Raw genomic sequence first — 25,250 nt, 5'->3', positions numbered from 1 at the left:
CCCCGCAACCCCAGAGTCAAGAGTGTGGGGAGACACCATATTCGGCGACGGCGCCGAGCACCGTCTGCTCTAAAACTCGGCGCCGATGGCCGCAGGTATGGTGTAAGTGCTTCGAAGTGGAGAGTATATATATCCTATTTGGACCGGTGAGAGGGATCGGCAGTCTGTAGAACTACTAGTGACAATGTTGGGCTCTTCTCTTATTCTCGCCTTGGCTGTTGCCGTGGGCGCTGCTTCAGTACCGCGGAACAGTCCTGTTGTTGAACTTAAGAATGGTTCATACTATGGGACTCACAACTCTGCGTATAACCAGGACTTGTTCCTTGGTATGAGATATGCACAGGCGCCGCTGAACGACCTGCGCTTTCGACATCCTCAGCCTTTGAACTCAACTTGGGAAGGCGTGCGCAATGCAACAGAGTACCAGTCAAGATGCTACCAGTATGGGTATCCTTCCGGACCTCTTTCAGGTGGTTCTGACGATTGTTTACATCTGAATGTCGTTCGCCCGTCTGCAGCTGCGAAGGAGAAGCTTCCTGTCCTTGTCTGGATCCATGGCGGCGGTCTTGTGGGAGGATTCAGTGGTGATCCTTCTTCGAACCTGAGCTACATCATCGATGAGTCTGTCAAGCTAGGCTCACCCATCATCGGCGTCTCAATCAACTACCGACTCGGAGCGTGGGGGTTCCTTTGGAGCTCAGCTGTCAAGTCCGCAGGCGTTGGAAACAATGGCTTCCGAGATCAAAGACTTGCTCTGCAGTGGATCCAAGAGAACATCGCTGCCTTTGGAGGCGACCCCGAAAAGGTCACTATATGGGGCCAGAGCGGAGGAGCACGAAGTATTGCGTCCCAATTGACTGCCTTCGGCGGTCGAGATGATGGCCTGTTCAGAGCCGCTATCCTCGAGAGTGGTACTGGATTCCCCACGGCCTTTGGAGAGGTAGAGGTCAAAGACGCACCGAGCTTTGAGAAGGGATACAAAACGCTCCTCAAGAAGACAAACTGTGTTTCCGCGAAGGATTCCCTGCAGTGTCTGCGAAAGGTACCATCGCTGGAACTCGCTCAAATCGTCGGCAATGTCTCGTTCCCCGTTTGGCTCGATATTATTGACGGCGACTTCATTCGTGATAGCCGATCAGAGCTCGTTCGACAGAACAAATTCGTTCCTGTGCCAATCATCAATGGAGTCGCATCAGATGATGGAGACTTCTTCGCTCAGCGTGGCATAAACACGACACAAGAGTGGGAAGCATATCTGCGAAAAGAGGGCGCAAGCAATGCTACCATCGAAGCTATCTCAGCTCTGTACCCTGATATTCCACGTGTCGGCCTTCCTGCTACCTTTGAAGGACGCCCAACAGGCCCATTGGCTTTGTATGGATCGCAGTGGAAGCGTGCAGTAGCCTTCGGCGGTGATAGAGCTATGCATGCACCGAAGAGAGCATGGAACAGGAAATGGGCAAAGAGTAACGCCACAGCGTACAGTTATCACTTCGACGTTGTATCGGGAGATCGGCCCGCAGTCCAAGGAGCCGGACACTCAGTTGATCTCCCATTCGTCTTCCGCAACACTGAAAGGTTGGCTCAATTGAACGCGACGGAACCTAGACCTGGGTCATTTGATGAGTTGGCTGTTAAGATGTCGAGAATGTGGATTAGCTTTGCGAGCAAGATGGATCCCAACTTTGAAGGTATGGGGGATGCTCAGTGGCCGGAGTATGAGTGGGATGCTGGAAAGAATATGGTCTTTCATATTGATAACTCGTCTGTGGTTCATGTTGAGGATGATACGTACCGAACTGAGCAGATGGAGTATTTGGATAAGAAGTTGTGGAAGGTTGAGTTGCAGTCGGGACTCGATTAAGGAGAGAAGCCAGGGAATGGCCAGAGGGTGAAGAACAAGAGCTTTAGGCTTTCTTAGGATGAAATTAGGTCTTTTTGATAAAATTATTATATTATTTATTAAAATTTACCTAAAATTTGTAGTAGGAGCCTATCTTTAGACCAAGTTTAGTCCAGCTTTACGAGAAGCATGAACTCTGCCGGGCAGCCTGTATACCAAGGTGAGGGCTTTCTATCATTACGCAGAACTTATTTTGTTAAATAACTTAACCGCCACAGGCTTGCATTTCAAGTTTAGATCAAATCAGTTTCTATGATATACTGATTAGATAGGACGTACCAGTTTCCTTCTATGTTGTGCTTTTTATATCCATTTAATGGTTCCCTCGACACAGCCATCTGATACCCAGCATGACTAAACACTTCATTCTTGATAGGAGGAAGTTACGAATGATAGCACCTGCCATAATCTATATCATGTAGACCGATGACGTCCCATGTAAACAACGACTTGGTTACAAGACTGCCTACCGTAGCTTAGACATTTCACTCCAGCTCCAAGACCATCGAATTCATCGAATTCATCGAACATCTGTGTTGCTTTTTCATCTGTCTATGAGTGATAATCTCTTGTCTCCCTGCACATTTTCTGCTACCTTTGTCTGGCTTGTCTAGCTAACTACGATTACTCTCTCCGACCTTCTCACTCTGCTGCTCTTGTCCCGTTTCGCTTCTCTGTTCCCGCTGCTAACATGTCAGGTCTAACTTCCATTTGGAGGATCAGCATCGCCAACCAACAAACACAGAGGATAATCACAATGCTGCGGGCGATACACAGGTCAACTGGTGGCTCCTTTGAGGTCACTCCTGCTGCTGACGATCTGTTCTTTGCTTTGTTGGAATCTGATCACGGGAGAGGAATAGCTAGTTTGCTGATAGGATATCCTTGGATATTTGGCTTCAAAACCATTACCTCGGCGGTCATCTTTCCGGTTGAGAGCGGACTTCCAAGTCTTTACTGGAGACTGGAACCCCTGGCTGAAAAGGTACCTGAGCTGCTACCGCAGCGAGATGTGCTTGGGAGCTCCCCTATGTCCAAAAAGCAAGCCAGGAAGCATAGGAAGACTTTATCGAATGCATCGGCCGGGCAAGGTAGTCTAGGTTAAGAGTCTGTAATCATAGTTAATTGGAATTCATGCATGTTTAATTATTCCGTTTCTTGCCGCATGATACATGATTTTAGTCTACCTTGAGTCTAAAGGAAATAGGGTTTATTCTCCAGTTTTATGACTCCGAGGCCAACATACTTCAACCTGCTAAACTTAAACCACATAGAACTATAAATAGTTGCCGTCGCCCAGCCTATGTACTCACCTTTAAGTAAAATTCCTCATCCGAGATAAACATACTTACTTCGAGTAAGGCGCGCGATGCAAGAATCAGCTATCAGGTCTATCATCTCAAAATAACACTCTCATAAACACACTTCAGGCAGCATATCAACTACCCACTCAATAGCCCCAGAACATCCTTACTTTACCATCAAACTCACAGACAGAAAGAAATCCCATGATGTGGGTTTATCCATCTCTAAAACGAAGAGTTCCTTTACCGCGGCATGAGATTCTTATCGAGACTCGCGGTCGGATGGAAGCAAATCATCGCACAATGATCCATCATCGCTCAGTGCGGCTGCCATTCCGACCGTGCCCTTACCCTCCCAACACCTGTCCCGACCGTATTCACAACCATATAGAGGACCTTAGTGTCGACCACGCCGAGGATTGCTGCAATAAGAATGTACCGATATATATTATTCCGGGTCAGTCGCGATTAGGTAATCTTCTCCCCTACGCCTTGCACAACTGGCTGTACCACAAATGGTACCGGTTATATCGAAGCGACATTGAATATGGACAATTCATAGCAAAGCTATTCGTCTCTTGCAGTCCTCCTATGGATACACCGACAGTATCACTGGTAGGCCAGATCAATGACCTCAATGCCAGGATTTGCAGCAAGGTGGCATCCATCCAAAAATATGTCCAAACTTGCCCTATTGGAGAGAGGTTTAGCCCGACCCAAACATTTAGGGATGAGAGGTTCTATGTCATGCAACCCCTATTCAAAGCCGTCACCATAATCCTCTTAAACGACGAATATGATGTCAGAATGGTTGACGTCGGCAAAATGCCAGCTCTTCTCACGTTGACAGGCGAGGAAGACGGACTGAGTCAGCAATTATCTTTTAAATCTATCAGCGACAAGGTAGAAGACTTTATTTCTGAGACGATCGTTCGAGTACGTCTCAACACTGCGATCGAATTCGTGGTTGCTCAACAAGAGCGAGAAGTCGCTCTCTATGGCCCGCAACCCGATCCTGTCGAGTCAACGAAGGAGCTGGAGAACGGTACGTGCTGTAACATGCAGGAAGTACGAGAATTTGCGAACCAACTGGGCTGGACTGGAGAACCTCTCCAGGGCCCAAGCTCGACGTGGCTTGATCCCTGAGATTTATACACAATGGCTTGGAAATGGCGCCAAAGACGATAAGAATCTTTATGGAAGGATAGAGGATTCCCAAAGATGGAATGTTCTTCTTCGGACTGCTGGGCTAGAACATACACTACGCAGACTTATCAAACGTCGGAGTAGCATAGCATGATCAATCTCTATAAGACTTTGAGTAGATTATGTAAATCAAACTTGAAGAATAGGACGCGACCTGTCTCAGTCCCAATAATTATCGTTGATCCAAAAACCTCAATACTCTTCCCCCAAGGCTGGAATTCTGGTGGTAGCCAGAAAACCTTCTTATCGTTCCATAGTAGCCAAGACCTATCGTCACTGATCCCACAACTGATCAAATCCTCGTTCAAGGAGAGCTTGCGATGATCTTCGTCCGTCAAATGTTCGTGAGGTGCAATTGTGCCAGAATTTGTATGGATATGTTGAGTGATTGCGTCGAATTTCAGTCTCCATTTGAGTCGCCGTGGCACAAAACCAAAATCGACTTTCAGGCGGCGTATGAGGTGGCCGGTTGAGGAGTTTCTAAAAGTCAATTCATTGTGCCCATGTACAGGCAAGATTGATTCGTTCTCAATTAGAGACACATAGTTTGAGTCGATGGATAGCGCGAACTCATAAAGCAGTTCTCCTGTGCTAGTCAATACCGCGAGTGCCCCCCTTTGGAATCCATCGAATGTTTGCAGAACCAGAAACCTGGCATCCGAAGAGACGGCCAGTATTCCCCGAGGTCTGCTTGGAAATCTAATACTGAAAATGTGGTCGATCTGCGCTATGCTGAACTTCGACAGGAGCAGTCCGTGACTTTCATGTTCACCCCTAACATGACTCGATATCTCAGAAGTCTCAGGCGAAAGGACAATAAGGTATCGGGAATCGGGAGAAACCATCTCGTCGTAAACAGGCCCTTTGAGAAACAGGTTACGAACAATGGAGAATGTATTAACTGCGATAATTGCGACGTTCCTGTCACGAACTGAGACAATCCAATGATCGTCAGGGGTGGCGGGCACTGCAGATCCTCGGAAGCCGACTATCGGATATGTAAAATGGATCTTGGTCTGATAAATGTTAATACGTTGACCTGTTTTCACATCTCAATACGGAGAAGAGCTATCAAGTTGCTATGATGAGCGATATATATACCGGAGCCTCTAAGGTATTGGCTTGCGTTGGCCCTCATCAAGATAATAGCCAAATACTACACAATTTCTTCGATAGTCTTGTGATCCTGAGCCCAGAACTTCAATTCTACCAGGAGAGATCTCCGTTGCCATACCACTTGGGTGATAACCCACTGCCAGCAATCGAAGGGTTTCTACAACTGTTCCTTCAAAATTCGCCTAAGTCAACGCATGACTTCTCCATCCTGCTCTTTCATGCCTTCACTGCATTTGCCAGTAGGAGCTATTGGAGACGGGTTTGGATAATCCAAGAATTCGCGGCATCAACTAGGATCAATGGCCAACTGGAAATACTTTGTGGCTGCGATGGCTTTTCAAGGTCCGAGATAAAGATGTGGGACTCTATCTACAGCCCTTATCTACCCACGATTAATCTTCGATCTACAAGGACAACGTTCCAAAATGGGACTTGGTCTACAGTGTTGTCGATTCGTCTTGGGTTCACATGTACTAATGTCTATTCCGGCCTCAATACTACTTCATCGATCAATGCCTTTTCTATGTGCAAGGCCAGAGGACAAAGTCTATGGACTACTACCTCTGATTGAATGGCCAGAGAGAATCACACCTGTTGAGCCTACCTATGAGCCTTATCCTGTTTTAGATCTAACCTAGTTGTTCACTGGCCTCGAAGACTCTTATACAGGGCTTTTTGGGCTCCGCCCCGTTCTCAACGGACTCGAGGTTTATCATGATCACAAGCTCTTCCGGCTCCTTGTGGAAGCTAGGATGAGGAACTCGCCCCAGCCTATCGGTCACGGCAAGTATCCGCCGAGATCGTTCAAATTTGAGGCCATAGTCACGATAATATTTCTAAATAGCCACGGTTAGCTTTCTGCTAACCTAGTTCGTAATAAATACAAAGACCTCGATTTTATGAACGATATAAAAGCCGAACTTGACGGGCTTCTCGAGGAGTCTCCTGAAGGAACGAGAGAACTCTTTTCTGGATCTAGAATTGGAGCTCTTCTCTGTAGTGACGCTCGGGAGGGAGACAAGATAATCAATTTGCCAATTTTTGGTGAACTACTCGTGTTGAGTCGAAGGCCAGGAGAAAATGAGTATGACATTGTCGGCCAAGCACTGCTGCTTCCTTCTCACAAACTTCAATCTTGCATTCTCAGGCTTTCAAGCAGGGGCAAGTGGGAAGGGAGGTTGAAGAAGAGTGAGCCATATGGGAAAGGGACTTACGTATCCTACTGTGAGCTCGAAGCCGAGCCTATCGACTCAATAGTGTTGGAGCGCCAAGATCGCGGGGTTGATGGGTCTCAGGTTAAGGAAAAGAAATGGGAGAGGTTGGCTACTAAGGTATATGGTAGAGTCAGGTTGACAGAGTAGTTTTACGACAAATGCTTGATGAAAAACAGGAAGTCTGCATGGGGTTAATGGCTATGAGCAAGGCGATTGAGTCCTGGCACTTATCTCATCTCAAGCTCTTTATAATACTTTTATCAATGTTGACTGCTTTACCTAAACTCTTGATCCTAAACTCTCCAGAAATTACAAACTCTCACTTCTTTACCTGTAATCTGACTGTCTTTAGATAACTGTGCCTGCAAGTTACTATATCATCTCGCTACAACTGGCCTTAAAGCCTTGTGTATCCAGTGATCAAGCCAATCTTTGTCTTTCGCCTTGATGGCTTAAATGTCATAGTGCGGGGCCGAAACCCGACAAATATTCGGAGGTTCTGGTAACATGAACATAGTCTCTTATCACACCGACACTCGCATAGGGCAACAATATGTCGAGTGTTTAGTGTGGATGTCTATCGTAATTTCTAATTTACATAAAATGTTGCGCCTTGCGAAATAAAATACCCATACCGAATTTTATCCGCTGTCAGAGTAAGCACTGCAAAAGTTAGAATTTACCATGGATAAGTCTCATGAGATGCATCATATGCCAATACTTTGACAGCATCGCTCTTTGTTTCACCGTATGCACATCCATTGGGCTAAATCATGAGCCTTAATCCTTCAATCCTAATCCTGGACCCTTCACTTGGCGAGCCTCGTCATGACGTATCGTTTAGCCTAGGGCCAACGTCGATGTTCGCAAGCTGAGAACTAAAGAATGTCGCCAAGCCGTTGGCCACCAAGGCATATCTCATTCTCTTGGCCAGCGCCTGAGTCCACTTTCCATTTCAGGCGAAATATACCGCTAGCAAGGCTCAGCTGTTGAGCCACGGATTAACGCGTCTTGGGAATTGGGATTTGGTTGGGTAGTGGAGTCTGGGCTGTTCCATCTCTACGTACGACTAATCCTTGGCTTTTGCCGAGAAACATAGCCTTGGATCAACAAACAAGGCAGTGCTGTCGCGATGAAGGATGAGCAGGCTGAAAGTCCTACAGAGTTATGCTTAAATAGAATTAAGAATATCCCGAGATTTTGGAATGTTCTATATCGTATTCTCTTAACAATCTCTCCATCATGAAGTTTCAAACTGTTTTTCTGAGCCATCTTCTTCTCCAGGCAGCACAGGCCTCATCTTTACCAAAAGATGTTTTCGCTACTTTGAAACCCAGAGATGACCTGAAGAACTCAAACAGCTCCAAAATCGACTGGTCAGAATGTGACTTGGACTTTGGAGATAATTCAACAAACAGACGACAAAGAAATTATGACTGCGCCAGACTCTCTGTTCCTTTGGACTATACCTCCGCTAGCAACGGCGAGACCATTCAACTTGACTTGATCAAAGCCAAAGCCACCAAGAAGCCCTATCTAGGCAGTGTTCTTTACAACCCCGGCGGCCCCGGCGGTTCGGGCGTTGAAGCTATCGTCTGGTCGGGAATGGAACTTGCCAAGTAGGTTGCCTTGGTAAAATTGTAATTCAATGCTGACATGCATCGCAGAGTTCTTGGCGGACAATATGATGTCATTGGATTCGACCCCCGGTAGGCTCAGCCTCTTCCAATTCTTGGTATTATGTAACACTAACTGTAAATTCAGAGGCACTGGTCGTACAATTCCTTTCATCTGTAATGGAACAGGCTCCGGCACTGGAACGAATCTCACAAGTGCAGCAAGTCTGCGTCGCAGAGAGTTCAACACGATTCCGCAGGCTGAGACCTGGGGTTTTGTCAGAAATGAGACTTGGGAACTTGCCCGTACCATGGCGGAAAATTGCTATGAGAGTCGACAAGATACAGGTCGTTTCGTTGGAACGCCTTTTGTCGCGAGGGATATGATCTCTATCGTTGATGCGTTGGGTCAAGGGCCCATGCTTAACTACTGGGGAGTCTCTTATGGCACTATCCTAGGTCAAGTTACTGCTTCTATGTTCCCTGAGCGTATTGGCCGTATGTTGATCGACGCCAATTTGAAAGCCGATGATTATGCGGCTACAACCTGGATCAACAGCATGAGAGATGCCGAGCGATCACTTTCCAATCTTTTGGACGAGTGTGTTGAGTCTGGAAAGGAACTCTGCTCTCTTGCAGACTACCACGGAAACAGCACAACAGGCGAGAGCCTCCTCACAGAGTTTAGAGAGATGCTCGAGGGCTATCTCAACGGAACTCTGCCAGGCGGCGATGCCAATGACGAGGATCTCCCTAGTGACGATCTAAACCTTCTCATCGCCACGTTCAAAACCTTCATCTTCGGAGAACTCTATAACCCCGTTACATATCCCAGCATCATCAGCCGCATTGAAGGCCTTTTCAACAATAACATGACAGCCATGTTCAATACCAGGAATGAAAGCCCGCTGGAAAGCGAATGGAACATTGCAGCTGAATTCGTCACCAACGGCATTGCATGCAGCGACTCTTCGTTCCGAGTTGAGGATCAGGATGATTTGTTCTCGATTTTCCAAGCTCATCGCACTGAGGGATCTTTCTCTGAACTGGGAACAGTTGCAAGACTATTCTGTGCGCAATGGAAGTTTTCTGCTACGGAGCAGATTGACATTAACAAACTGAGAAATGTCAAGACGAGAAACCCGCTTCTTATCGTTAATGGACGATATGATCCTGTTACACCTTTGAGTAGTGCCTGGGGCGTTTCAGCTCAGTTCCGAGGAAGTCGAGTCGTGGTTCACGAAGGTGTCGGTGTAAGTACCCCCAAATCCCAGCTTTCTGTTGAATCTTTGCTAACTGAGACTTATAGCACGGACTGATGGCTCACCCATCGAACTGTACCCAGGAGATTGTCAAGAACTATTTCGTCGATGGGGAGATGCCCAAGCTGAACACTACTTGTCAGCCTGATGAGCCTGCTTTTAAGTACGCAGCACTATAAGCAAACGGGCCCAGAAGTAGATCGATGATAGAGAGGCAGGTGGCTGGCGACTTTTATTCGTTGCCAATAAGAAGCCTGTAATTTGATTAGACGCAAAACTTTCGTAGTACATACTTAGCTTCAACTCCAGACTTGATTTGAGCTAATTGTATTCTTGCTTCCTTTATCTTATCTATTCGCCCTTGCCAGTATTACAACAAAAGGTTGTGGCGTATTTCCAATGATTCATACTATGACTCTGATTATTCGCCTATAATTCGCCTAGATGTCTGTTTCTAGCTTCTCGGAAGCTGTCCCCGAGATCTTCGGAAGGTTGCCGGGTAATTTCTCCAGGTTAGAGACGTTAACTATCTCGAAATAGTTTTTATAGCGATTGTTCATTATTAGTTGAGCAGCCTATTCTGAAACAATTCTGAGCTTCGCTTAAGTCTCATAATTTTATGGAATTTATGCGAGGTCCTATAAATTGGCCTAAGACAGCAGCCTCGGCCCAGTGACGATGGTGTAAGCAAAGATGACATGACTCGGGTAAACGTCCGGAGGGTTCAGAACGAAGAATCCACAACTCCTCCATACCATATGACTCCCTCATTCCTCTCAGTCTCACGCCTGTAACCACTTCCATTAAAAAATGTCAAAATCAAGTTTATCAGAGCTAGTAGATCAGCATCGGCCTGACCTACAGCCTTTGGAGGAGCTGTACAAACATCTCCATCGCAACCCCGAGCTTTCCAACCAAGAAATCGAAACAGCTGCTACTATCGCCCAGCGACTTAAGGAAATTGGTCCCGATGATTTGATCATCAAACCTCACATTGGTGGCCATGGTCTCGCTGCCGTTCTCCGCAACGGCAATGGCCCCACTGTCTTACTTCGAGCAGACATTGACGCTTTGCCGGTTGAAGAGACCACTGGACTCGAGCACGCCAGCACCAAGCGAATGATTCATGCTGCGAGCGGATTTGAGAAACCTGTTATGCATGCTTGCGGTCACGACATGCACATCGTGACGTTGCTGGGCGCTGCAGCGACACTTTTCTCATCCCGGGAGTCCTGGGCTGGAACTTTGGTGCTGGCATTTCAACCTGCTGAAGAGCGAGGGACTGGTGCACAGGCCATGGTTGACGACGGTCTTTATACCAAACATGAGGTTCCGATTCCAGATTTTGTCTTGGGAGCACATGTGAGGCCGCTTCGTGCTGGTACGATTGGTACACGAAGAGGACTTGTCGCCACAAGCGCGGATAACTACAAGGTTACCATACACGGTAAAGGTTCACACGCGAGTATGCCTCATACTGCCATTGATCCTATTGCCATTTCAGCCAATGCTATTTTGAAACTACAAACGCTTGTCAGCCGCGAAGTTGACCCAGCTGAGTCGAGCGTGGTAACCGTCACGAGTATCCACGCCGGCGATGCTGAGAACGTCATTGCAGACTCGGCCGTTCTCGGCGTCGACACTCGATCTACGACCATCGCAACACGCGAACGTCTTCTAAAGCGTATCAAGACCGTCATCGAAGCCGAGTGCTCGTGTGCCAATGTTCTCAAAAGTCCAGAGTTTGAGCAAACTCGAGCTTTCCCTCTCACCATCAACGACGAAGCCGTTACTAAGAGAGTAGAGGAGTCGTTCGCGGCGCACTTTGGCGAGGGGCCTGGGAAATATGATAGGGATATGCCTAAACTTGCTTTTAGTGAGGACTTTTCCATCTTGGCTACTGCTGTTGATAAGCCATACTGCTTCTTCACGTATGGCTGCGTCGATGGAGAGGTTTGGGATAAGGCTGAGAAGGAAGGGACTGTTGCGCAGAGTATTGCTGCGAATCATTCTTCCAAGTTTGCTCCGGTCATTCAACCAACGCTTAAGACTGGGCTGGATGGATATGCATTAGGTGCTCTCACATTTTTAGCAAAGGGACAATAGTCCACAGGCTAGGTAGTTAAGCCGAATGTTAGTCCTCCAATATCTATGGCTACCGTGCAGTCAGCCAGGTAGCATAAGTCAACTGATGTCAACTGATCTACTTTGAAACGGATATTGCCTATTCACTGTTGAGAAGTAATGCACGATGTGATAAGATCTCGACAAAACAATCAGGTCAAAATATCTTTCGCTTTGCCCCGTTCTGTATGATGCAGGAAAGATCATCTGGCTTTCATCCAATGACAACGGTGAGATGGCCGAGTTGGTTATGGCGCCAGGTTAAGGTTAACCTTAACACCAATTCCTGGTGGAGCAATCCTCCTGGGTTCGAGTCCCAGTCTCATCAGAATTTACTTTTTGCCACCCTTGACTTGACTTAAATCTATCGATTACAATTTTTGTTCGTCCCTTATTTTGGGCCCTGGCTCGACTATCTTACATTAAGGAATCTAACCTGGGGAGACGCCATATCGGGGCAGAGTCGGCATCTACAGTGATCCCTTAAGAACAGCCCGCTTGTTGGCCCGACATATTTCAGGGTTGTGCGACTTAGTCTGGCAATAGATATTACCCCCACATGTGCTGACCACCTCCGTGATGCAGGTGCCTTTGTTGCTTGCTGGCTTATGGTTCGCAAATATATAAATGAGGCTCTGCACTACAATAGTTATTGAACGGTTGTCCATGTTTCTTCCAGGTCATTTGACTAATAACTTGCTCCTTGAATATTGAAAGAACCAACTCTATTATAATGCAGTTTAGTTGCAAATTTCTTGGTGATAACTGCCTAATAAACAGGCAAGTCCGGGGCTATGCTCCTACGGCCTTGTATGTCTCTGAAGAACTGGTCATAAGCTGGTCTAGGATGCGCTAGTCCTGTGTCTGTTTCGGCGCTCCATTTCTTACGGCAGATTTCGCCGCGTCGTATGTCAGCTAAATATGGATTAGGGCCAAATGGCTTCTTCTTTTTGATTTGGACTTAGAAAGATTGTCGCATGGCAGGCACCTCAGGAAGTGGCTGGCCTCAACTGTAACAGTCTGCCTAGCCAGCATGGTGCAGTCTGGGAAAAATTACTTAGTTAGTTCAGTTGCATGCATAGGCGGGGTAAATCAAGACACCATGTACTGCTTTGCAGAACCCTCACTACACGTTTTAGGCAACGCTTCAATTTATTGGAAGACGAGCTCAAGATAGCTTGAAGCCCTTGACTTGCTTATAGGCTCTAGAAAGTGAGGCGTACTCGAGGCGACATCCAAGGCAAACCTTGTAAGACCAGGCCTTTGTGCATTTACCAGGAAGAGCATAAAATAGGTCAGGGCCAATACATCAGGTGCCATCAGTTGTTTCTCACGCTCACATTTCGTGCAGTAATACATACATTAAAGCATCTCAATCAGCGTTTAGATGAATGAATATTGAGATTCAATCTTTGCATTCGAAAGAAAAACCATTAATATCAAATTCAAACTCGTTCACAAGAACCAAACCATCATGGAGGTCATTGGGACAGCCATCGCCCTCGGTGACGTTGCTGTCAAGCTCGCAATGTTTGGGGCAGCCATCAAGAATGCTCCGCAAGTGTGGTACGAATACTCAGCTGCGTTACATAATATAGTTAATGTAGGGTATCACTTCCATAACCGCTACTTTCGTTCCTAATACAAGCATTAGACCCGTGATATGATCAACGAGATGATAGCTCATTTTCCACCGAGAAATAAAGAGGATTTGGCATCCTATATTCAAAGAAAGCTTCACGACCAACTTAGATCATGTAACGAAGATTTGGGCAGGGTTTATAGAGATGCAAATGGCCTTTTAAAAAGGTTTGAACAGCTTGAAAAAAGGCCTGAAAAAAAGAGAAGGAAGTGGGAACTTGGTCAGTGGATATTCACGATGTCCCGCCGGTTTGGCTTTGTTGTCAAGGAGCAAGTCATTCGCGCTCATTTTGAAACAATAACACACGCGAAGGCGTCTATGCACTTACTAGTCTCACTAATCGGGTTATGCAGCGTGCATTCTGGGTAAGTCGGCGGAAGAAGCCTAAATTATGATATAATCATTAACACGCGAAGACATAGAAGAGTCAAGAACTCAATCGACCAATTATTAGAAAAGATAAACGAACATCACAAGGAAATAAAACCAGAAAACACTCGTGAGAGACCAGAGAGGCCGATTAAGCTATTTTTCTTCGATGAACGACGAGCAAAACCAATTGTCAAAAGAAGACGCCGCCGCCGCCGGAGACACGAACAAAGCGATTGCAAAGAAACAGAGGCTGGTATGAAGCCACGAGATAACAGAAACAATGCGGCATTTGAAGCCGGCAAAGGATTAGACAATAGCACCTACAGCACAGCACAGCCTACGTACATTGACGCATATGACCCTTATGGGACTTATCAAGCCTTGGATTTGTATCCTTGGATTGAAGGAGGACAAGACAGTCGATCTAATGGCTCCAATCTACTTCTGGAAGCACCAACGGAGTATGCAGAGTCTGTCGATTCTTCATCCTCTGATGAGGTAGATGGAGATTCCACCGTCAACATGGATAGCAGTCTCCACAGTCAGTCAACACCCTCTTCAGCCATCGATTTCCTTCTGAGCTTGGATATCCTTATCAAAGCCAAGCCAATAGTGAAACTCGGTCGCTCAACAAGTCCAAAATTAGACTCTAGAAAATCTAGATTTTGTGTCAAGACCCTTTCACTGCAGGACGGCCAGTATGAATTCACACTGGACACCCGATGCACCGCACAGTCCTGCGACCATACAATAATCCAAGACATCAAAGGAGTGGTTTCTCACCAGCAGGGACGGGAATTATTTGTGGCTCGTATAACAGAGTTCAGCCCAATAAATTCCAGCACTGGAAAGTTAAACTCCAGCAAAAGACTCTATTCGAATCTGAATCAAGTCTGTCATGGGGAATGCAGCCACACTCAGATAATAGGTTTCAGCTCATTTAGCTGCATATCTCCTTCTTGCCATATTGATATCGTTGTTGAGTCAGCACTAGCTCTTCGGCGAGACGCCCGTATAGAAGGGTTTCCTGCGCAAGTACCAACTCTAATTCCGGCTGTTGCCTGTTTTTACTGTCTTCCAACGACACATCTAGCTGCTTTCACCTATGCCCGATCTCCACTAATGTTCTCGGAAGGAATAATTCTTGTATATGAATGCGGCCACTGCGAGAAAGAAATCTGGTTGTGGGAATAAGTAAATTAGAAAAACAGGCTCAAATTATTTATTTATTTATGTATTTAGTATCTTTTTTGTCTTATTGAATATAAATGTCATTTTTTCAATATGATATCATATGTAAGCAAACCTTGTCCAAAACCATGTTCTCAAATATCATCCTCCCTGAATACTTCGGCCGCTTTGAATAGCATGCGTCTGCTGGACGCATTGATTCTGAGCAGGTGTACATCGGCCAACTCGCCGTCCTTTATGAAGCACTGAATGCAGGCAGCACTACTTCTCTGGATCACGCGCACCACACCTGGTCCGATGAGACGTCCTCGGCTGGCCTGAATCCCACTATAGACAGTGGCGCGCGTGTGTTCTGGTTGTATACCTTCCACAAAGCTGCCAACTATACCATCGCGTAACAGATTAAGAATTACTGCGATATCGTAAATGCTGCCCCAGAGAAAAATAAGGCTGTTGAACTCGGGATGGCTTTTGATGGCTTTGACGAGGACCCCGTAGATCAAGAAACAATTAAGTCTATTGTCAATTTGGCGAAGTAAGACTTGGGGCTACCCATCTCTAGGAGCATCTGCGTGTTTAGCAGCGAGGTATGTCAGAAAGACATCTTTCAGGATCCCAATGTTAATACATACTCATAGTTGCATGTTTGCCCACCGTACAGAAATGCAGATGTTACACCCATCTGGGCAATCCCTTGATCCTAACCAAGAATATCTCGTTCAAGACTATCGCAATTTTGCGCGGCGCTCAGTAGAGAACTACTTCAAGATAAGCGAGGATGGCGAAGAAGAGTATGAAGAGGTGACGATGAATTCCTGTCGTTGCCAAAGGCAATATGCCTGCTGCATGATTTCTTGCTGGTAGCACGAAACCCCAGGTCCCCCGCAGAGACTACCACGAGCGATCAGATTGCTGCTTTGATACCGGAGATGAGAGAGACAACTCAGAATTGGCCAGCTGCAAGTGAGTATTTTCAATCTAACCGTATTCGTCTGCATTCTAATGCGTCTTAGGAGCCTATACAAACCAAATTTGCAGTGGATGCTGGGTTGTCTAAACTCGTCATCTCTGAGCGTAACGCCAATGGGTCCCTTCTATGTAGTGGGTCTTTTTATCTTTTCTCGCGAATCAGTTGGGAACAATTCGAAAGTTAAGATTGAAAGAGATTAAGTACACGGCGCGCTGTTTTTCACTGTTTTATTTACAAATTTCGACGTTTCCGATAGTCGGAAAGGGAGAGCCGTGCAGTACAAAGAATTGAAAGCTATTCCGTTTATACATATCGAAGAATAATTTTTCGTTTCTCCAGAAAGTAATAGAAATTAAGAAGAGACTCTCGATTTCAGTCTCCGTATCGCCATAGCCTTAGCCCCGTGTTCATTCGGCGAGGATCACGTCAATAGCGGTGTAATCCGTCCCAAAGTTCCCATCGGAGGGGCCAAAATAGCCGTTCTGAGAACCATCCACATAGAACTGAGAGAACGCGGCTGCATTGTTAGGTCGCCCGCAAGTTCCACTCGCCTCGCATGACCCATTCGGCGCAGTACAAGAAAGGGTGCCGCTGGCCGCCCGTGTGCACTTCAAGGGAGCGTTAATGAAGTTATCGAAGGGGCACAGGACAAGCGGGCCAAGAACACCCGAAGGCTTGTAGTTCAAGCATAGGTAGTTGTTGTTGTTGCCTGTCGCGAGCTGGCCGTTGGCGGCGAGGGTGAAGATCAGGGTTTGGGTTGAGTCGGATGGCGTGAAGGATAGGGGGATAAAGCGCGAGTCGGTGCCGTGGAGGGTGAGGTCAGCGATGGGCCCGGTGCCGACGAGGGAGCCGGGTGTGTAAGATGGGCCTGCGGTGGTTGTAGTGGAAGCTTCCTCAGTGGTCGTGGAAACAGCCTCAGTCGTAGTAGTAGGAACAGCCTCGGTCGAGGTAGTTTCAGCCTCAGTGGTAGAAGCCGTCAAGATCTCGCTCGAGTCGGTGCTCAAGGTCTCAGTCGCAGAGGTCAACGACTCAGTGAATGAGGTCTCGGAGGTAGCGGAAGCGGTGGCAGTAGACGACTCAACGATTGAACTTGCGGCCGTGGTTGTGACTAAAGCAATCTGTCAGAATTGAAGAGTTATTTTACATGCAGGTACTCACGAGCGGGTTTGCAAACTCCAGCTTCAACAACCATATCAGCCGCAAAAAGGGCCAGGGCAAAAGTTAAGACACGCATTATGACAGCTGAGCGAATGTTAACGAGAGACAGACAGCTTGATGAGACAGAACAGAAAAGGACATGTCCTGGCGTGGGGATGGGCTTGGTCTTAAGTAAATAGTGTCGATCTTCCGATCTAGACAAAATAGTTCCTGGATGGAATCTGGTCCATGACGGCTATTATTGGTGATATTTTCCAGCTAATCGACGCTACATTCAATAGTCTTGACGGGATACAAGGGATAGGAGGTTTTAAGAGGACACTGTTACGAGGATCCACTTGGGGAAATTTGTTGTTCTCTGCGCGGCAAGGTGCAGGCCGGGGATCACAGCAACACAAAGGGGGGTCAACAACCAGCTGCCGTCATCGAGAAAGACTTAATTAAATGGCTATAGAGAGTATAGTCTCTGGGGACTTTGGTGGTTCTATTGTATGCTGCTGAAATGTCAGGCCTTTGAAGTTACAGTCCCATCATGAGTGTCTGTTAGGCTTAGGGCGATGCGGTCAATGATACGGAGTAAACAGATAATATTAATTCTAGCTGCTCTGTCGCTGGCGTTCAACTTCGTGACGATGAACGGAATTTATTGATTTCCTTTCATATTTATTGCCTCCGGGCTTACAAAGTCAATCCAAATCGCAACAGAGATAATCGAGACTGAGTAAAAAGTGCTGAACTTTTCATATTACAAAATGATGGCCCACTACCCTACACCCAAGTATTGCATCATTTCTTAGTACCGCGGCGTTGACTTATCACTAGAGCGACAGAGAATATAGAAAAACGCCATGTCGCTAGCCACAGAGGAGCTGTTTCTCGGAGGATTAATTGTCTCCTCCCCCAAGCAGATCTTGGTGACGCAATTGACGCCCCAAGATCTCTCCCCGCGAATAGCGCGAAGCTTGCCAGTGGCTGAGTCCCAAGATCCAATGGACAAGGTGGCCTCCGAGAATGCCAAGACGTTTTCAGCTGGGCACTAGCGAGCTGAAACAACCAGGGTCTAGACCCAGAAAATGTTGAGAACGTACAAATAGTCAGATTACTCCGCTTTGATCGTCCCTAGACATCTTCAAACCATCTACAGCCATCGAAATCTACAGACAAAATGGGTGAAGGCGGCTATATTAACCTTGTCAACGGTACGCCGTACAAATGGAAGCGGAGCCAGCAGAACAGCTATCAGATGGAGGCCTGGAACTTCCCGGAGTCTATTGATGCAGGTAAATTGACCGTACTTGAGACATAAATCGATCTCTAACCATATTTTAGGCAAGGTTCCCAGCACATACGTTGAGTTTGACCACGGCGTTCTCAAGAAGCGTGGGGATACCAGTGGATCGGTCACCTACAGCTTGGAGGGTACCAATGCTACCTTTTCAATCCATGTTCGCGATAAGCCCGCAAACATCTGGGTTCAGCTTGACGGCCTGGAGGCGTTGAATAACCCTCGCGGCTCAAAGATTGAATTGGGATGGCAGCACGACGAATGTGTCACCTTTGTCCTTTCTGGAAAGCAGGGGAACTTTCACTCTTCGAACCCGCCCACGGATTGGATGCAGAAGAACAGAAACACCCTTGGCCATCGTCCTTTGTCGCAGATTTGCATGTTGGGCACGCACGACTCGGGAATGTCGACTGTGTCTCACTGCGATGTGCCTGGTGGTGTCATTGATCCATACGTTTTGTGCCAGTCTGTCTCTGTCCTGGGACAGCTTGCCCATGGCGCACGATACTTTGACCTTCGACCTCAGTACTCAGGTGGCCATTTGTGGACCGGTCACTATACCGGCAAGGTTGGAGGTCGAGGCGAGTCGATTTCTGACATCATTTCTGCCGTCAACGAATTCACCAAGAAGAACGGTGAACTCATCATCTTGAACTTTTCGCACTCGCTTCAAACCGATACCGACGAATGGCGAGAGTTCACCAAGCAGGAATGGCATAATCTCATGAAAGAGCTTCTCAAATTGAACCACCTGTTCATTGTCGAGGACAAGAACAAGGCCAAGAATCTCACTCAGCTGAAGCTTGACGATTTTATCGGCAATGGCAAGGCAGCTGTTGTCTGTGTAATGGAGCAGTGGGATCTCGACATTGGCGACTATGCGCACAAGGGATTCTACAAGTACGAAGCGATGAACGTTCGCAACGAGTATTCCAACAAAGATGATGCTGTCGTCATGGTTAATGACCAGCTTGAGAAGATGAAGGGTCACATGTCCGCCAAGGATAAGCGTCTTTTCCTGCTTTCTTGGACACTGACCCAGCAGGCGCCTCAATGGGATGGCGATGTCGTCACTTTCGTCAAGGTGGCGCCAAGGTCTCTGAAGCCGATTAAGAAGCTGGCTTATACCTGCAACAAAGAGCTCTTCACGCGACTTCTGCCTGAAGTCAGTGATAAGTCGTTCCCCAACGTTGTATACATTGATTACTTGGATAATCAGGATTATGCAGCTCTGGTCGTTGCCATCAACGATAAAGTTTTCAATAATTAAGTTGTTGGATGGATGGATATACGCTGGTGGCTGCCTGTATTAAGCCATACGTTTCAATAGCAAAACTTGCTTTAAGCCTCTGATACAATCCTCGGCATGTAATTCGTCAGTCGTATTCTCAATGCAGGTCAGATCACGCGTCCCGAGACTCCGAGGTACGTAGATCCATGACTAACACCGCTAAATCGGTCTCCGCGGTGGCCGCCGTATCCGAGAGTTTAAATTCCCCGATTTTTGCATGAACTTCAAACCTTCTCAGTTTATCGTCGTCATCATTCTTCAATATGAGCAATTTCAGTAATGAGAGGCGGTTCTTCAACTATCCTGAGCCTCAGGAGGGGTAAGCATACGCTGCGTGATGGGCGAATCATGTGCTGACGGTTTTTTGCTTATCGCAGACCTCATGTGCCATATGCTATTGAACGGAATAGGAATCCGGTCTTGAGAGGACCTTTTCTCGTGGCTGCTGCATTTCTGTAAGTTTTTTATTAATGGTATGAGAAGCTATGAGCTGCTAATGGTGTAGGATGGAATGGATTAGGTTTATTCGTGAGACCGCCTGGGCTAATGCGGGTTTCGCTTCGCTCCGGAAGATCCGGACTTATCTTGAGCATTGCGAGCCTCGCTACGATCCAACTGTCGTGCCGATCGCGCTTTCTGAAGCTGAGGCTAAAGAACGCGGTGAGAGAGTTCAGATTTCGGCTTTACAACAGGCAAATGCTTCTCAGACATTAAACCCGTCGAAATTCTACTCGGCAGCTGATTATCGAGCACTGTATCTTTCTGGGGAGCTTACCCCGGTTGATGTTGCCAAGGCGATTCTGCCTTTGGTTGAAACCGATGGCCCAACACCTGGCCGACACGCCCAAGGCTGGAGAGAACTCAATATCGAGCGTATCATGAGAGCCGCTGAAGCTTCAACTGAACGCTATAAAAACAAGCAACCCCTCGGCCCCCTCGATGGCGTTCCCTCCGCTATCAAAGACGACTATGATCTAGACGGCTACTCAACAACTCTCGGCTCTCTAAGAGATTACACCGAAACCCCTAAGGACGGAGAATCAACTACAAGCTGGATCGTACGAAAACTCGAAGAAGCAGGCGTTGTCATCATGGGCAAACTCGCCATGCACGAGTTCGGACTAGGTAAGCCCCGTATTCTTATTCTTATTCTTTCACATTGACTGACGCTTATCAGATACGACCGGCAACAACCCCAATCAAGGAACGCCGCGTAATCCATTCAATTCAGGCTATTATACCGGCGGAAGCTCATCTGGTCCTGCATACGCTGTCAGTTCTGGACTTATTCCTCTCGCTTTGGGTAGTGATGGCGGTGGCAGTATTCGAATTCCTGGATCATTTTGCTCGGTGTTTGGGTTGAAGCCTACGCATAACAGACTTGCTTCTTGGCCTGGTGCGAATCACTCACCGACATGTGCTGTTCAAGGGCCTTTGGCTGTTGATATGCAGTCGTTGGCAGCTGCGTACGAAGCCATCGCTGAACCTCATCCTTCAACGCAATTTCCACCCTTGGCTCTTCAACCTTCACCGCCTGTTACCAAAGTCCTCGGTATCTTTGATGCATGGATTTCACGCGCTACACCAAGTGTTCAGTCGTTGGTTCGTGGGCTTGTTGAATCTTTGGCTGCTAAGCACGGATACACTCTTGTCTCGATTGAAATTCCTTTCCCTGCTGAGGGTCAGATGGCGCATGCACTTACTGTTCTGACTGATGCTTCGACATTGCTGTATGATACGAAGGGTTTGACGCCTGCTAACAAGATTCTGCTTGCGCTGGGAAGGACTACGCCCTCAACGGATTATTTGCTGGCTCAGAAGCTGAGAGGAATGTTGATGCAGCATCTTTCCTATCTTTGGAAGACATACCCCGGCATGCTTATCATTACCCCCACTACCGCTTGTGCCGGTGCACCTATCCGTGGTGGAAAGTCCGAGTTATCTTATGGCGTCAATGATGGAAATTATACACTCGAAAGCATGGAATACGTCTGGCTCGCTAACTTCTGCGGCCTTCCTGCCATAACCGTTCCAGCAGGCTATGTCGTTCCTGAAGGTAGAAAAGACGCTGGCGAAGTTGCTGATAGAGACACGGAGGGCAAAATCCCAGTTGGACTCATGGCTACGGGCGAGTGGTGCAGCGAAGATGCGCTGTTGCAGTTTGGTTTTGATGCAGAGGCTGCTGGACAGGATCTTCGATGCAAGCCGCCAATTTGGGAGGATGTGATTTCGAGGGCTAAAGATGAGGCTAAGTTGAGTAGAGGGCCGCGCTATGGGGGTAGAAGTGAGTAGATCTGACTAGTAGAGTTAGATAGAGTGTTCAAGTTTGGAGGGAAGGGGAAATGGGAGGATATATCCTAGATGTTTTATAGAGTTTATTCTATTGTCATACTAGTAAAACTGAATATAAGTGAAATCTTGAAGGATTTAACTGCAGCTTCCTTCCTTGGTATAGATTCTCCTATTCCCTGCATGAACTCCGCACCTTGCTGTCAGCTCACGTGGTATGAGCTGTTTCTTATCCTAAATAATCATCCTAACATCAGCCTCCAGTATTCTACATTAAAACCCAGTAACTCTCAGCGACGTAAATCTCAGACTCAGTCAGTAAAAATGGCAGAGCAGAAGAGCAAAAAGGACGGACCTATCGGCGTCTCTCAGTACGACATCCGGGAACTCACCAGCTCGGAGGAAGATATCCAACAAGCATGGAAGCTATGGCATGCAATCTTCCCGGACTGGCCTATCGATCAAGATCGGTTCCCAGGGCTTCTGGTTGGAATAAAGGGCCAGCATTGGATTCACGAGCATGGCTTTTGCCTATCCTACTATTCTAAAAGTGGAAGCCTCGGGCATGTCGCAGCCATCGGTGTTCTACCTGAGTACCGTCGTCAAGGTCTCGGTAATGCACTTCTCGAGAAAGGAAAGACGGGTTTGAAAGATGCGGCCAAGAAGGCAGGTCAGAAATTGAACTCTCTAGCGATGGGGTCCATCTTTCCAAGATTCTGGTACCAAGTGCCAGCTAGTATTTCACTTGAGGCGAAACAATTCCTTACTTATAGAGGTCAGTCGTTGATTACTGGGACTCTCAGCTATTCCTAACTCAATAGGCAATTATACTGAAACCATAACTACTCGTGATCTCTACAAGGACATAGAAGGGGAAATTGCACCACCGGAAGTAATGGAGCGTGTCTCAAAGACAAGCATCAAGTTCACTCCTTGGTCGCCAGAACTGTACGAAGAATGTATGACCAAACAAAATGAGCTATTCGTAAGTGATAATACTTGCCGTATTCACTTCATTTCGCTAACACCATCCAGACCTGGGGCGGCATCTACGAAGCCCTCGCAGCTCGAGGCCAACATCACGAAGTAATGGTCGCCATTGACCCGGATACCAACAAACAAATTGGCTGGACTCTCATGTGCTCTTTCGGATCTTCAGCCGGCGATGTCTTTGCATTTCTTCCTCTCCTTCCTTCTGGAGAAAAGACTGGTCTCATTGCTGCGGTTGGAGTGGATGAGGCAGCAAGAGGGAAAGGTGTTGGATTGGCACTTGTTGTCAAAGCGATGGAGAATCTGAAAGAGAGGGGTATGCAGGGAATTCTAATTGATGCTGTTGCTATACGGGGGTTCTATGAGAAACTGGGCTTTGAAGCGCGATGGGAGTATGAGGCGTGTAGTTTTGATACGGCTGTGTCAGATGCTGAGACCTGATTTATATCAGGAGAATCAAGTTGAAGACAAAACAACTCTTAGAGACGGATTTCAGGCATGCCAAAAATTCTTTTCTGTTTCTAGAACTGAGCTCCTGCAGCTCGATACTGAGTTGGTGCTGTCGTTGGGCGCTAATGTTATTTTCAGGGGTCTTATTAAGCTAGTTGGCTTAGCAAGCTATAGCGTATTGCTTCCTGACTATTACTACTAAGTTCTCTGTGCTAATATAAGCTCTCAGCCACAAGTCTCAACTGCAAATAACACATCTGGCTAACAACTTAGATATTATACTACAATGCCTAACCAGTTGCTATAGTATAAAGCTGATACTATGAAAACCTAAAAGATGAATTGTTTGTCTTATAAGTCAGTCATAAGGTTAGCAAATATACGTCTGATTTGACACAATAGGAGGATAATAGTTCAGGTCGTGTGATTTCTAGTAAAAGCTATATTCTACATCCCAAGTTTCAGCACTTAGCAATCCATATAGTCATATTGGAAACTTCACCCTGAATAAAAGGCATCGCAAAAAGTGCAAACTTTCGTCAAAATGAAACCGGCTTGCACAGTTACATGCTCGGAGTCGATCAGTAAGCAGAGGTAAGTTATTATCCTACGCCCCTGGATAGTAAGCGGCGACCAAAACATAAGCTTAAAAGCCGCTATCGGGCTTTCATCCAGAAGAGGAAAGTGCTCATCTTTCAGTCGACGACAAGTCCTGTGCTCGGCGGTACATCTTTTAGTATTGACATATGTTGAATCGTGGAAATGGGGTAGGAGGCTGTAAGGACCGTATCCAGAAGTATGTACGACGAATACATCCTCACCCTCTCGTGATCGTTTGGATCAATTCTCCAGCTAGATTAACCGATGTATCCAACTAAAAACGGATATATCTCATCTTCACATTCCGGGGTATCATTGACTTGTCCAATCGGGATGTATATGTCGTATTCCTCAACAGAGCTGAAAATATGGCCATGTCAGTAAGCGGGCTTAACAGACACCACGAGCCAATTTCGATGCATCTAAGATTACCTTGGAACTTCAAATGGCCAATCACTGATGCTCATTTCTCATGCAATACCACGATCCAAGTCGTGGCTGATGCAAATTTACTCTTGAAGTTCCGGTGATCCCTAGCAGAGCCAATCCTCAACCAAGCAACTCGGTGAAATGTTCCGGTAAAATGCAGTCCGCCAGATAAAGCAATGTTGTCAGCATTTTCTGTTTTATTGAGAATTTTGGGAAATTACTTTTTGGAACTTCGGCCACGTCTAGGTGACCGAATAGGCTGATTTCATGGTCTTACTTGGATGGTGAGCGCTTCTGTATGTATAACCGCATGAGCCCTACAATATAAAGCCTCCCTTTTCCTGGCAGTCTTCCAAACTCAGATTCCTCACTCTCTCAGCAACTACCAAGAAAAACTATCTCTAGCCTTATCGCCCGAATTCGGTAAGTTCTTGACACTCAGCCGTTGTCGCACCCTTTGACAAGACTCCGTATGCTAACAAGTCAATAGGACTGCGATATACACAATGCACGTTTCGAACACCCTCTTCCTCCCTCTTATCCTGGCCGCCTTTTCCTCAGCTCTCCGAACAGGCTGCAGAGATGGTGAAGTTGCAGTTGGCACTTGGCAGACATGTACACTGGGCAGTCCTCAGAGCGGTCCCAGCTGTAGTGATCTACACGCAACCATCTACGCCAATGACTGCGGCATGATCTCTTACTCGCGCAAGGACGGAGATATTTGCGATGTTGATGGTGGCTGGCCTTCTGGTTACGGTCTTCGATGCGACACACACCCATCGGTCGTTTATACTACTGGAGGCAATTTCGGCAATTGCTATCGGAAGGGAACCAATTG

The 25,250-nt window shown here is 46.9% G+C and overlaps 8 protein-coding genes and 1 non-coding gene across 9 annotated transcripts; 8 read left to right on the top strand and 1 right to left on the bottom strand.

Annotated features, from left to right (window-relative positions):
* Positions 1 to 184: 184 nt before the first annotated feature.
* FOXG_05802 (uncharacterized protein) lies at positions 185 to 1,864 on the top strand (the record flags this gene model as incomplete). The annotated part of the gene is made up of 1 exon (XM_018384235.1): positions 185 to 1,864. The coding sequence occupies one exon, from the start codon at positions 185 to 187 to the stop codon at positions 1,862 to 1,864; it is 1,680 nt and encodes a 559-aa protein (XP_018241291.1).
* A 1,366-nt stretch (positions 1,865 to 3,230) lies between these two features.
* Positions 3,231 to 4,581, top strand: FOXG_19121 (uncharacterized protein). Its single transcript, XM_018399305.1, has one exon. It carries the CDS (start codon positions 3,412 to 3,414, stop codon positions 4,351 to 4,353), a length of 942 nt encoding a protein of 313 aa, XP_018241290.1. The 5' UTR covers positions 3,231 to 3,411; the 3' UTR covers positions 4,354 to 4,581.
* Positions 4,582 to 7,978: 3,397 nt separating this feature from the next.
* FOXG_05801 (uncharacterized protein) lies at positions 7,979 to 9,982 on the top strand. Its single transcript, XM_018384234.1, has 4 exons — positions 7,979 to 8,362; positions 8,411 to 8,452; positions 8,508 to 9,612; positions 9,669 to 9,982. The coding sequence occupies exons 1-4, from the start codon at positions 7,986 to 7,988 to the stop codon at positions 9,798 to 9,800; spliced, it is 1,656 nt and encodes a 551-aa protein (XP_018241289.1). The 5' UTR covers positions 7,979 to 7,985; the 3' UTR covers positions 9,801 to 9,982.
* Positions 9,983 to 10,309: 327 nt separating this feature from the next.
* On the top strand, positions 10,310 to 11,902 carry FOXG_05800 (hippurate hydrolase). Its single transcript, XM_018384233.1, has one exon. The coding sequence runs from the start codon at positions 10,432 to 10,434 to the stop codon at positions 11,725 to 11,727; it is 1,296 nt and encodes a 431-aa protein (XP_018241288.1). The 5' UTR covers positions 10,310 to 10,431; the 3' UTR covers positions 11,728 to 11,902.
* A 72-nt stretch (positions 11,903 to 11,974) lies between these two features.
* FOXG_19120 lies at positions 11,975 to 12,073 on the top strand. Its single transcript has one exon. It is a non-coding gene; the product is annotated as a tRNA-Leu (tRNA).
* A 1,003-nt stretch (positions 12,074 to 13,076) lies between these two features.
* Positions 13,077 to 15,020, top strand: FOXG_19119 (uncharacterized protein). Its single transcript, XM_018399304.1, has 3 exons — positions 13,077 to 13,348; positions 13,400 to 13,752; positions 13,804 to 15,020. Exons 1-3 carry the CDS (start codon positions 13,220 to 13,222, stop codon positions 14,951 to 14,953), a joined length of 1,632 nt encoding a protein of 543 aa, XP_018241287.1. The 5' UTR covers positions 13,077 to 13,219; the 3' UTR covers positions 14,954 to 15,020.
* A 941-nt stretch (positions 15,021 to 15,961) lies between these two features.
* FOXG_05799 (uncharacterized protein) lies at positions 15,962 to 17,357 on the bottom strand. The gene is made up of 2 exons (XM_018384232.1): positions 17,079 to 17,357; positions 15,962 to 17,028 (listed from the first exon to the last, which is right to left on the bottom strand). Exons 1-2 carry the CDS (start codon positions 17,152 to 17,154, stop codon positions 16,328 to 16,330), a joined length of 777 nt encoding a protein of 258 aa, XP_018241286.1. The 5' UTR covers positions 17,155 to 17,357; the 3' UTR covers positions 15,962 to 16,327.
* An 886-nt stretch (positions 17,358 to 18,243) lies between these two features.
* Positions 18,244 to 19,633, top strand: FOXG_05798 (uncharacterized protein; the record flags this gene model as incomplete). The annotated part of the gene is made up of 2 exons (XM_018384231.1): positions 18,244 to 18,358; positions 18,408 to 19,633. 2 exons carry the CDS (start codon positions 18,244 to 18,246, stop codon positions 19,631 to 19,633), a joined length of 1,341 nt encoding a protein of 446 aa, XP_018241285.1.
* Positions 19,634 to 19,917: 284 nt separating this feature from the next.
* Positions 19,918 to 23,374, top strand: FOXG_05797 (uncharacterized protein; the record flags this gene model as incomplete). The annotated part of the gene is made up of 8 exons (XM_018384230.1): positions 19,918 to 19,973; positions 20,065 to 20,109; positions 20,175 to 20,779; positions 20,832 to 21,938; positions 22,110 to 22,158; positions 22,228 to 22,718; positions 22,813 to 22,928; positions 22,979 to 23,374. 8 exons carry the CDS (start codon positions 19,918 to 19,920, stop codon positions 23,372 to 23,374), a joined length of 2,865 nt encoding a protein of 954 aa, XP_018241284.1.
* Between the last annotated feature and the right edge of the window lie 1,876 nt (positions 23,375 to 25,250).

This window comes from Fusarium oxysporum, chromosome 2, assembly GCF_000149955.1.
Source record: "Fusarium oxysporum f. sp. lycopersici 4287 chromosome 2, whole genome shotgun sequence".
In the NCBI taxonomy this organism is placed as follows: domain Eukaryota; kingdom Fungi; phylum Ascomycota; class Sordariomycetes; order Hypocreales; family Nectriaceae; genus Fusarium; species Fusarium oxysporum.
Note: the sequence above shows the minus strand (reverse complement) of the source record. Positions and strands in the feature narration are given on the sequence as shown.

Excerpts from the sequence above, each read along its gene's own strand:
- FOXG_19121 (XM_018399305.1), top strand. The coding sequence starts at position 3,412 with ATGATGTGGGTTTATCCATCTCTAAAACGAAGAGTTCCTTTACCGCGG.
- FOXG_05801 (XM_018384234.1), top strand. The coding sequence starts at position 7,986 with ATGAAGTTTCAAACTGTTTTTCTGAGCCATCTTCTTCTCCAGGCAGCA. Across the intron at positions 8,363-8,410 it reads TCGGGAATGGAACTTGCCAA|AGTTCTTGGCGGACAATATG; the intron begins GTAGGTTGCCTT and ends CATGCATCGCAG. Across the intron at positions 9,613-9,668 it reads TGGTTCACGAAGGTGTCGGT|CACGGACTGATGGCTCACCC; the intron begins GTAAGTACCCCC and ends TGAGACTTATAG.
- FOXG_05800 (XM_018384233.1), top strand. The coding sequence starts at position 10,432 with ATGTCAAAATCAAGTTTATCAGAGCTAGTAGATCAGCATCGGCCTGAC.
- FOXG_19119 (XM_018399304.1), top strand. The coding sequence starts at position 13,220 with ATGGAGGTCATTGGGACAGCCATCGCCCTCGGTGACGTTGCTGTCAAG. Across the intron at positions 13,349-13,399 it reads CGTTACATAATATAGTTAAT|ACCCGTGATATGATCAACGA; the intron begins GTAGGGTATCAC and ends TACAAGCATTAG. Across the intron at positions 13,753-13,803 it reads TTATGCAGCGTGCATTCTGG|ACATAGAAGAGTCAAGAACT; the intron begins GTAAGTCGGCGG and ends TAACACGCGAAG.
- FOXG_05799 (XM_018384232.1), bottom strand. The coding sequence starts at position 17,154 with ATGCGTGTCTTAACTTTTGCCCTGGCCCTTTTTGCGGCTGATATGGTT. Across the intron at positions 17,029-17,078 it reads TGGAGTTTGCAAACCCGCTC|TCACAACCACGGCCGCAAGT; the intron begins GTGAGTACCTGC and ends AGATTGCTTTAG.